At 42.5% G+C, this 12,422-nt stretch overlaps 1 protein-coding gene across 17 annotated transcripts in view; it reads right to left on the bottom strand.

Annotated features, from left to right (window-relative positions):
* The window catches only part of PTPRM (protein tyrosine phosphatase receptor type M), an 847,035-nt gene that overhangs the window by 447,127 nt on the left and 387,486 nt on the right, over positions 1-12,422 (bottom strand). For 10 of the 17 annotated variants that reach the window (XM_065534197.2, XM_065534199.2, XM_065534198.2 and 7 more), the window contains one exon: positions 2,224-2,398. In XM_065534197.2, coding sequence (XP_065390269.1) covers positions 2,224-2,398 — 175 coding nt within the window. Of the gene's footprint in view, positions 1-2,223; positions 2,399-4,471; positions 4,644-12,422 lie in introns of those variants that run through there. The other 7 variants (XM_065534205.2, XM_074022859.1, XM_074022861.1 and 4 more) reach the window with 1 other exon arrangement.

Below are 12,422 nucleotides of genomic sequence, written 5' to 3'. Positions count from 1 at the left end.
ACTACACTGTCGTAAGGCAGGAAAATATGGTGCACAAACATGAATACGAACCCATTCATTCTTTCTATTTATGTTAGCCCTGGTAGACTAGAAATTTATAATTCACTTATAACTTCCCACAAGTTAACTTTTCCACAAAGGAATTTTTAGAGATACTACTAGATTTGCATCCCACTAATCAATAACATGGGTAGTGGCAGGTCACAGTGAAGCAGTATAGCAACTGAAAGAAAAGGAAAAATAATCACAAACAGATGAACCAAGATGAAAATTAAATAACGGTAGTAATAATGATGATGATGAGAATGATGAACTCTAAAATGACAAAACAGTTTGTAGGCAAACTAGTGTCCTTTTTGTACATCATGATGCCTCACTTGCCAGAGCACTTTCAAGAGGGTAAGGTGTGTACCTCAGGGAAGAATCTTAGTTTTGTTACAGACTTTAAACCTAAACATCAGGCTGGTTCAAGTCGCACCACAAATAAAAACATGTTAAGAATCTGCTGGGACAAATACATTATCCGAGTAGGTATCTTAATGTGCACTTCCTTATGCCGAACATCAGTCACCGCTGCAGACGATCAATTCTTGAGGTGGCCTCACTGGGGTGCACTGTCCCCCATAAGCTACATGTGACTAACTAACATTGGCAGTGGTGATCTCACAACAGAGCACATGGCTGACTCAGCTGAAGGTCTTATAACAGAGGCTGTGTCCCTGGATATTCTGACTCAATATGGGTGTGGCAAGAGGGGGAAGGAGACAATAGGTGGTATTTATATTTTCAAAAAGTTAGAAACGTAGTTCTCACATCCATTCTCCAGTGAAGACCACTGACAGACTGGATCAGAGAGAAGTTTATCCCTGTCCTCCTCTCCCTTCCCACCAAGGGCCTGTCAAGCATCCACCGCTCACTATGTACACTGTTCTAAGTGTCGTATATATAATATACACTTTGCATTTGATCTTCCTCATAGCCCTATAAGGTAGATAACATTATTATCTGATATCTACCTTACACACAAGGAAACAGCAGCATACACAGGGCAAGCCAATGGCCCACATCCACATACCTAGTTCTGGGATTTGAATCCAGCAATCTTTAAAGTTGCCTATCTTGAGAAATGTGCAGATAAAAGCAATACCACATAAGAAACAATTTTTGTTTAAGAGACAGGGTCTCACTCTGTACCGGTTGGTTGGAGTGCAGGGGCACAATCACAGCTCACTGCAGCCTAGAACTCCTGGGCTCAGGTAATCCTCCCACCTCAGCCTCCTAAGTAGTTGGGAGCATAGGCAGTGCCACCACACCTGGCTAACTTTTTTTATTTTTAAAAATTTTTGTAGAGATGGGGTCTCAGTATGTTGTCCAGGCTGGCCTGGAACTTCTGGCCTCAGCTTCCCAAAGTGCTGGGATTATATATGTAGAAAGGTCAATTTTATGTGCCATATTTAACAAATGCAGGGAAAACTTTTCTTAAAGCAGGCCTCATTCTGTTTTTCTAGGAAAAATAGCAATGGCTTGCCACAGGTTGTCTAAAAATGCCTCATGGTACACCTCGAAGTCGAAATTATCCTGTCTGGGACCAAAAATTGTCTTGGTGGCTTAATGCTATAAATTCCTCAGCCTACAAAAAACCCATTAAACCAGCTAAAAGAAACTTATTTCCGCTTTCTATTTTCCCTCATCCCCTACCTTCTTAAATATAATGACTCAATTTTTCAGTCATGCAAAATATAGTAATAGAACCTAACTGGAACATTATGAATGTTAACACAGTATTATCAATATGGCTTGTGTGATATGACTGAGCATTTTTATACCGATATTGCTTCATTTTATTAACCACCCTGCTATCATAAACACCCTGGCTGATGAATATTTGCATTTTAAGTGATTTTCTATAAGTAAAAAATTCTATTCCTTAAAAAAAATTTATAGGTTGTAATCTCTGTATATAGAGCCGGCATATACTTTGCCAAGAACACATTCATTGTTTCGTATGCAACTAAATCAACATAGATAAAATACATTTTTCAAAAATATTGTTCACATGCAAAATCTGTACTTAAAATGCAATCCATCAGAATAGCCTGTCCTCAAACCACTGTTCAGAAACAGACAAGGGTAAGTTTGAGCTTTAAAGGGATAATGAACTAACAGCCACCTAACATACCTACTTTAGAAGAATATTCTGGGGTATAAAAACACATTAAATACCTTTAACTACCAACTCTGCATAGTTTGATATTCCAACACCTCCTTCGGTGCGAATCATGCAGCGGTACTTTCCGGCATCTCGTTTGGTGGTATTCACAACATTAAATGAAGCAATGAAGCGTCGGGAGCTGGACACCTTGATTTCCTTCAGAGGAGCATCTCGTACATCAATGCCCTGTATCAAGGGGGATGAGGAGGACAAAAAAAAGGCAATATAAGCTGTCAGAGCAAAACAGTCAGACACCCAATGGCATATTACCTATGCTATTTTCACGCAGATCTTAGTGCAGTTGTTTATAACCCATGGGCAGTTGTGCCAGGAGAACAGCTGAGCAGGAAACTAAAATTCTGCCATGACCAACACTTTAAAGACTGAGCGATGCAAAATTAAGTGTGAAGAAATTTTTGGTTTTGCCTTTTCAAAACAGTAATTATGTTGAATTAGCGCAACGGGGGAGTAAAAATACAGAAAACTTGTTACTTTGTTCTCAAGCTATCAACATTTGGTCTTAGAACACTTTCCCATTTCCTTGTTCTCAAACTATCAACATTTGGTCTTACAGCACTTTCTCTTATTTTTATGCCTGACTAGGAAATAAAAGTAGCTCACCCACTACCCTATTACTGACCTCATTTTATAAATGAGATAATAAACATGGTATTAAGAATAACATTCAAATATAAGTTAGGTTTTAGAGTACTCCCTATTGAACAGGACTAAAACAATAGCTCGACCCTTTTAACATTCTTCCTGGATATACAAAACCAAGTAGAAGTAGGTGCCTAGTAACTATTAAATGGCATTCCTGTGTAACAAGAGAGGTTCCTCTCTACATCCCGTATCCCCAGGACCACATAAAGAAGATTCCGCAGCTGGGGCAGTTTGGTCTTTTATTATCCCTACATATTAAGTAACCCTTTTAGTTATGCACACTTGGAAATCCATTTTATGCTTCCAATAGTTTAAAGCCTCAAAAGCAGGTTAGAGATTTTAGTTGTCTCTCTTGTGCGTGCCCTCGCTCTCATGCGCTCTCTTCTCTCTCTCTCTCTCTCTCTCTCTCTCTATATATATATATATATAAAGTTTCTCACACCAACAGTCCTCCATAGACAAATATGAATATCCAGCCCTGAAAGCTGAAAACATGTGTGTGTGTGTGTATTTCATAATCACGAAAAAAGGCTATCTTTAACATGTTATTTATAAGTATTAGTAAAAAAACAATGGACAAAGACCTCAAGGCTAATACATGATTATTATGCCAAGCATAATGCCCAAGCACTATGTCCATTATTCACCCAGCAACCACTCTTGGCATCCCAACCACGTGCTATCACTATGTCAAGACAGCATGATTACAATGGTACACAAAAGAAAAGTGGTGTCTGGGTTTATGGGCCTGCAGTTGTTTGGGGTGTATAGGTTTAGAGTGAATACATAATCACAAATGATGGCCTGGGTGGTTTAGGAAAGATGAGCTGGCTAGTAGAAACCCCGTTGCAGACCAACTGCAGATATAGTAGATGTGGGAGGCTAGTCTGAGGAAGTGACATGTGAGTTGAGATCTGAAGGGTAAACAGAAGCTAACCAGGCAAAGGGAAAGGGTGGGAGGGGAAGAGCATTCTAGTTACAGGAAACGCTATAGGAAGCTCAAGATGGTGAGAAAGAGATGGAGGCTCTGGATGAAGTTAAGGCAGCCAATGGAGCTAGAGAGGTGGGCAAGCACCTCTGTACTCAGGGACTTGCAGGCTATATTAAAATGTTTATATTCATAGCTACGAAAATGCCAGCCTACAAGGGAATAGAACTCATCTGTATTACCCAGTGATTTATATTATGCAAAGTCCTTTAAAGGTTTTTATCTATGATATTTTCATTGGCTGAATCTCCTAAGGGACACAAGTTTGGGAGTTAGCCTGCCCAGCGTGCCAAACCTATAGTGATCATCCAGAGTGGTTAACCTTCATAGAGCCTCACTTACTAATCTGTAAAGAGGAGATGATAACCCTCACTGTCAGGGCTGCTGGGAGAACTCACAGGCATATGCAAGGACACAGGCATAACGACTGGCACCATGCAGCCCCGCCCGAGCATTGGAACACCTGAGGGATGAATTTAAGGACAAAGGCAGAGTGGCTATCAAAGTACCACCTTTATTACTGATAAACCTGAGACCGAGGAGTATGACTTAAGAGTACAGGAACAATAGGCTTGCTATTCCTGAAGCACAGAATTAAACAGACTCACCAACCCAGTCCCAGGCCACACTAGAAAACCACGAGGCCTCCCATATGTTGAGTGCTGCTGTAAAACTCACACGATGGAGGGACAGGGTTCCCATAGGCAGTCAGCTCCCCAAAGAAGGGGCTGGGCTAGGCATGCTCAGCCCTTCCTCCCAGGCAGCTTCAGCTTGGGCAGTGAGAAGGCAGACAGGAGTGCTGCAATAGTACAGTTCCTGCCACTTGGAAGGAAACATCAGGAGTGGGGAAGAACAGTTCCATCAACAGTATCTTTAGTACTATCTGTAAAACAGTCTTGTTTATACCATAAAATGTCATAGGTCAGAATATAAAGTCCCACATATGTCTGTGTTTTTTTCACTAAATGCCCTAAATTTGTTCTCATAGACACCATCAAGTTAAAAAATGAAACAAAACCAAATTGAGCATTTAGAAAGGTTCCTCTCTGTTTTCCATAGATATTCAATCTCCGATCCTCACCCCACTCCAGGAAATAAGCCAATTCTAGCCCTAAGGATAATCTTAGACATACTACTCCACAGTCTTGTTTCTAACTGAAAAAGAACCACCTCTCTGGTTTTTGAAGGGAAAAGAAATTAAGCCACAAAGGCAGATTTCATATCTGTAAGTATTTGTTTATTAACAACAACAAACAGGCCTTAGGGCTATCTATCCATTTATTTATCTATTTACTTGTGGCATGAATCCTATAACAATATACTTTTGTAATAATCTCCTAATATTTCTCCAAATAGAAGTATCTCTCAAAAGAATGTTTATTCAAAAGCAATCTCAAGCTTGCACTTACTGACCCCTCACAACTACTCAAGGCTGTTCTGAGGGCGCTCAAGTATAAGAAAACCTCCTTCTTGGACTTACGCATGTGCTGAGAGGACTATGACTCACAGTCGCACTGTCTTCATGCCACAGATGGGCCCTATAAAATAAACAGCCTCGGACTAGGAGCCCTGCGTGACTCTAGTGAGTCATATGAACTCTCAGGAAAGAGCCTTTAAAAAATTTTAACTCATGTACTTAATCACATGAAAAGTCAGATTCAGCTTTAAGAGAAATAGTACATAGGGAGGAGAAACCAAGTGCTAAGCAGCAATCCTTTTAGCCTAGAATCTACACACGAACAGCGAATCACACATCTTACTCAAATCTGCAGGCCATTTTGTATTAAACCATTCACATGTGCATGGATTCAGGAATTCATTCAACCAATATTCAGCGACAATCTTTTGTGGAGCACACACTATATCATATAACAGAACATAAAATTAAAAGAACCATCATTGACCTAATTGAGTCTATTGTCTGGCTAGAAAAAAAACAGACAAGGCAATAATTACAATACAGAGCAACGAACTGCCTCCCATAGCACAGAGGAGGAGACCTGACTGGATGTCTTAGTCTGTTTTCTGTTGCTTATAACAGAGTATCTGAAACTAAAATTTATAAAGAAATGTATTTCTTTCAGTAATTGACGCTAAGAAGTCCAAGTCAAATGGTCTCATCTGGTGAGGGCCTTCTCGCTGGTGGGCAGTGGCGTGATTTCCGCTCACTGCAAGCTCCACCTCCTGGGTTCATGCCATTCTCCTGCCTCAAAATCCTGAGTGGCTGGGACTACAGGCGCCCGCCACCACACCCGGCTAAATTTTTTTTTTTTTTTTTTTTTGTATTTTTAGTAGAGACGGGGTTTCACCATGTTAGCCAGGTTGGTCTCCATCTCCTGACCTCATGATCTGCCTGCCTTGGCCTCCCAAAGTGCCGGGATTACAGGCGTGAGCCACCACGCCCAGCCAAAACTCTGCAGATTCTTGAGGCAGCACAGGGCATCACATGGTGAGGGGGCTGAGTGTGCTAGTTCAAGTCTCTCCTTCTCTTCTCATAAAGCCACTGGTCCCTCTCCCGTGATAACCCATCAATCCACTAATCCATACATGGATTGATCCATTCATGAGGGCTCTTCTATGATGATCCAATCACCTCTTAAAGGCCCCACCTCTTGCTCATGACACTGGAGATTCAATACTGATTTAATACTGGAGATTAACATTTCAACATGAGTTTTGGAGGGGACAAATATTCAAACTATAGTCCTGGAGATGGTGTCAGTGCAAGCTTTCTAGGAAGTACTGCTTGAGCCCAGGCTTGGGTATGCACAGAAGTTTCTTAGGCAGGGAATAAAGAGGAAAAGTCTAGTGAATAAGAGAAGCTCTCCAGAGTCAGGAGCCAAGAGAGAGCACAGAACTGTAGGGGAAATATAGGGTCACTATGGTGAACTATATGAGAACTATAAAAGAACTACAGGGAAAGTATAGGAGAACTCTAGGGGAACTCTAAGGGAAGTATAACTTATCCCATATGGCAAGGACAGAAGTGTTTCTTGGAATGGCAGATAAAAAGGCTGGAAGGAAAAGCACAATATAGACTCCAACAAGAAATACAACATGTTGAGGATTTCGTATATTCTGATGCTGGGAATGGAAGGACCTTAGGCAAAGAGGTAACACAAACACCTCTGTGTGTACAGTAATGGACTGGAGGAGATAGGGCGTGACCCCAACTGATGTCAAGGGAAAATGGGTAAATTGTTTTCAGAAATCATAGTAACAAATGACACAAAGAGAGAAGACAGAGAGGAAGGGAAGGAACCTAAAGATAGCCAGAAAATGAAATCAACACAACGTGTACTCCCCTGCAGTAACACCTTTCTCCTCTAGCAGATCATAAGGTCCAGGGGCGTATCTTATTCATTTTGTGTACCCAAGTGCACAATAAACAAAACTCAGGAAATACTGGCTGACTTTGTGTCCTTTGTAGGGACATGGATGCAGCTGGAAACCATCATTCTTAGCAAACTATCACAAGAACAGAAAACCAAACACCGCATGTTCTCACTCATAGGTGGGAACTGAACAATGAGATCACTTGGACTCAGGAAGGGGAACATCACACACAGGGGCCTATCATGGGGAGGGGGGAGGGGGGAGGGGGGAGGGATTGCATTGGGAGTTATACCTGATGTAAATGACGAGTTGATGGGTGCTGACGAGTTGATGGGTGCAGCACAGCAACATGGCACAAGTATACATATGTAACAAACCTGCACGTTATGCACATGTACCCTAGAACTTAAAGTATAATAATAACAAAAAATAAAAAAATAAAAAAATAAAAAGAATCACAACCTCAGTGGCAAAAAAACATTCCAGGGGTAGAAGAGTAAAATGAGGTTCTTTAAATTAACAGACTTAAACCCCAAACCCTAGACAAAGAATCCATATTTACAATGGAGACTAACAGGGAATATAAAATAATGTTTTAGAGGTTCTGTGTGTCATCAGCCAGCAACACTGCCCCAACTCATCATGACTGTGGTAGGCAGAAAAAGGGCCTCCAAAGATGTCTACATCCCAGTCCCCAGAATCTGGGACTATGTTACCTTACACGGCAAAAAGGAGTTTGCAGATATGATTAAAATAAGGATCTAGAAACAGGAAGATAGGCTGGATTATCTAGGTTGGCTACATGTAATCACAAGGCTCTATTTATGAGGAAGGCAGAAGGGTCAATGCAAAGGAAAGATAACAGAAGCAGAGGTTGTGCCGATGGGCTTTGAAGTGTGAGGAGTGTGTCACAAGATCAAATATGAGGGAGGTCTCTAGAAGCTGGAAAAGGCAAGGACCAGATTCTTCCCAGAGCTTTTGGGAGGAACCAACCCGGCCATCAACTTACTTTAGGGCTTCTGACATGCAAGACAGTAAGATGATGAAGCCACGAGGTTTGAGTTAATTTCTTACAGCAGCAATAGGATGCCAATACGGTGATCATCTGAGAAACTAGAAGCCCTGTGGCTTTCTGAAGGTGTCCAGGGGTTGTGCATCTTGATTTGTCAGAGGTGCATAAGCAAGTCTTTAAGATCATGTTGGGTCACTGAAGTAGAGTACTCCAGTTTGGAATCATGAGCTAGAATAGCAGCCTGAAGACAGTAACCATGGAGGCACCCCATAGGATGAATGAAATGAGTGAAGGCCAGACCAGGAAGGCATGAAGAGACAGAAGAGCCACAGGGGCAGTGAGATAACAAAACAGAAGAAAGAAATGGGAAAACATGCAGTCTACACTGGAGAAGAGCAGGGGAATGACTGTGTGAAGATAGAAAATCAGAAAGAATGAGGAAAGCTGGGTGAGGCAATAGGAGAGGAAGCATGGGGAGGAAAGGACCAGGCAGGGCAAGGATGGGGAGAGACACAGAAACGAGGAGGCCAAATGACCCAACACACAGAAAGATGTGATCCACGAGGGAAAAAGATACGAGCCTTCAATGACGTTATTAGTTTCCTTTGAAATCCTGACACGTACACATTCACAGACCCCTCCTTGGTTCTTAAAGCAAAAAATGTGTCAGATGCAACAGCAACATCAGGTTCTCTATCAGCCCCATTCTGAGAAGACATGCGTAATGGCAGCAAATGCACTGTGGGGCTAATGGAGAAGAAATGAGGGGATGTCCTCAAAGTAATGCATGGGGAGGAGAAGGGAGGAGAGAGACCTCACCCTCCACTTTGTTAGCGTTGATGCAGTGCAGGAAATGCTACCCCAAAATAGGGCACCTTGGCATACTGAGTATTTTAAGCTGAAAGAAGCTGAGAAAACCACGGCATCAGAAAGGTCATGCTGACCATCTTCCCCCCGCGCTAGCAACAAAGCAGGACACAGACACTGAAATTCCACTTGCCCCTTTCTGCCCTGAGATGGGCTAGGAAACTCAGAGAGGTCACTCTCTGACTTCCTCCCTCCATCCTCCCCTAATGGCCTTCATGTGGCAGGTATCCTGCCCTGTATCTGGAGGGCAGGAATGTCACACAGGCCACAGAGATTCTGAACAAACAGGCCTTGTTCAGTGCACCCTGTTTATTACCATCAGATCCTGCCCTTTTGTCCCTCAATCACACTTCCACGCAACTGTTCGTAAAAACACAGTTTTCTCAGAGTCTTCTGGTCTTCATTTTCTGAAGGCTCCTGTGTCATGTAAAACTTGTATTAAATAATTTTCTCTTTTTTTTAGACGGAGTCTTGCTCTGTCACCCAGGCTGGAACGCAGCAGCTCGATCTTGGTTCACTGCAACCTCCGCCTCCCGGGTTCAAGCAATTTTCCTGCCTCAGCCTCCTGATCAGCTGGGACTACAGGCACCTGCCACCACAACCTAATTTTTGTATTTTTTAGCAGAGATGGGGTTTCACCATATTGGCCAGTCTGGTCTTGAAATCCTGACCTTGTAATCGCCCGCCTTGGCCTCCCAAAGTGCTGGGACTACAGGTGTGAAACACTGCACCCAGCCGTATTAAATAATTTTTTATGTGTTTATCTTGTTAATCTGTCTTTTGTTATATGGATTTCAGCCATAAACCTTGAGATGGGTGAGGAAAAGGTATTACTTTCCTTCTTCCAGTGTCGAACCATATTGCTTGGAGCATGAGGAAATGAGGATGCACAGTGTTCAGAGTCACTGGCAAAGCACCAGGCAATGTCTCCTATGATAGCTCAGTGGACACGAGGAGAACAAGATGGGACAACTGCCAGGAAGATCAGGTGGACTAGAAACGTGCAAGTGACCAGAGTCACAGCTGCTTGTCGGCACCAACGCTGACGTCTGTTTCCGGTGCCTTGACACAAGGCTATTTCCTCATCCCTGACTTCTCCCAACATGTGTATTCCTGCCTTTGATAGTCATAGATGTGCTTCTCAAATGTACAGGTGACAATAAATAAGCACATAAATTAACAAAAAGGGATGGAAAAAGATATCTACAAAGGCGAACAACAAATTAAAACAAGATAAACATCAATAAAAATAAATGTGCATCTGATGCTTCCCTGTAAAACCAGACTTTGTTAAGTGGATAGAGTTCTGATTTAGCATCATCTTCATCATTAAAAGATACATAACAATTGTGGAGCAGGTTTTTGTCTAAAATCCTAATTCAATTTTCAGTTGTGTTAATGAAGTATCTGGAGAGATGGTCCCTCCCGTCCCTGTCCCAGCACACAGCATTCCATTCAGTGTCTCAGGCTTTTGGCAGAGCATATGAAAAGCAGACTTGTTCAGAGGACTGTGGACTAGACAGTGAAGAAATCCTCTGGTCCACAGTTAGGGAACTGAAGAAGGGGAGGAGCCGGAGACCAGGCTAGCCAATAACACGGCTGGCTAAGAATGAGGGGGAGAGGACAACCATCTTCCAGCATGGAAAGGACAAGCACATAAAACAGGAATGGGATGTGAATGTCTGGGCCACAGGGAGCTAGTACAAGTCACCAGTACTTACTTATCTGAAATCCTTGGAGTAAAATGTGGTTCAGAATTCAGATTTTTAATTTTATTTTATAAAGGCATCTGTACTGCATATTCTTTGACACCCCAAGGAGAGTCTGAGACAGCATTCCATAATTCCTAGGTTTTGATATTTCTGCATCAAAACCTAGGAATATTGACTTTAAGGAGGAAAAACCAGAGACCCTAAATAGCTTCACATCCATTTAGGTCAGGTTTGGTCACCAAATGAATTACAAAAATGGGCAGGTTTTGCTACTAAATTAGATATGGAAACTTTCTGATTATAGATTTTGGAGTACAGGCTAAGGTACTAAGAATGACCGCCGAGAAGGCACACACCCAGTCCTCCCATCCTCAGGCACTCCCAGTCCCACTGTGTCATGGCCGCACTGTGCCGGCTGACTCAGTCCCACCATGTGGGCTCCTGACTGTTCTTTCCAGCCCAGGCTTCCTCCTTCCTTGAGACCTCTTCCTCCTCCTAGGATGCTTCCCTCCCACCCACCCCCAGAGCCAACTCCATCTCCTTCCAGGGACTGCTCAAATACATCTTCACTGAAGCCTAACCTGATGCCTAAATTCCAAACTGAAACATGCTCCTACTTGGCACCACCTAGCTATTCCTTTACGAGTGCCACTGACCTCTTCCTAACATGCTGCATAATTCTCTTACTTATCATAGTTGCTGTCTATCTCCCCTACTAGAATACAAGTCCCATGAAGGCAGGGATCCTTGCCAGGTTCTTATTGCTCTAACTGTAACATATCAACCATGCCTCGTACATCCTGGGGAGGACTGGTGGTGATATTAAAAGTGATTCGGGCATTGAACGAGTGACTAAATCAATTGATTTTAGATGTCTTTTGGTCCCCAGATTCCATTCCCTAGACTGGAATTAAACTGGGAAGTGTGGGGAGTGATGGCCGGCTCCGATCTCTTTGCTGCAAGACAGATCCAGAAAGGCATGAGAGTTTTTGCCACTCCTGTCCTTCCCCCATGACAGTGACACCTGGAGAGGTCAATGTGTTCAGAACCTCAGGTACCACTGAGCATCTAGAAACCCACCGGGAACTTTTTGTTATTCTAGCAAAACAAAATGATGAAAATATACATCAGGTAGAGACAGCAAAATTGTCAGCCAGATTTTGCCCAATTTTCAGAAGAAAGAGGCAGCCCTGCCAAGCACTGGCGCTCTACATTCTTAATAACATGACAGAAGGACCATAAAAAATGAGGAAGGATGGGCATCGGACTGTTCTTCACCATATGAGAGTTCACTAGGAGAGACAGCCTAGGACACAATTGTTGGGAACAAAAACCTCAGACTCCATGCAAAGCACAGCGACCGAATGTCCTGGGTTGTTAAAGAAACCACTGACCCATCTTTTGTCCACTTAGTGAAATAACCATAATGATGATGCCTGAGAGGAGATATCTGACTGGGTTAAATACAGCTCTTTATAAAAGCAAGAGTATCTTCAAATGTGCGTATATTTCAATTTGAGCAGGCTAGAAAAAAGTACTGATAGTTATTTAAATTGGACTTACCACCTTCTTTATGCAATGGACTAACTCCAGGACTTCTAAATGAGCAGTAATTTACCAGCAAAAAGATAC

The sequence above is a fragment of the Macaca fascicularis genome, chromosome 18, assembly GCF_037993035.2.
Source record: "Macaca fascicularis isolate 582-1 chromosome 18, T2T-MFA8v1.1".
Lineage (NCBI taxonomy): Eukaryota > Metazoa > Chordata > Mammalia > Primates > Cercopithecidae > Macaca > Macaca fascicularis.
The sequence above is the reverse complement of the archived record's forward strand: the minus strand, read 5'-3'. Positions and strand labels throughout refer to the sequence as shown.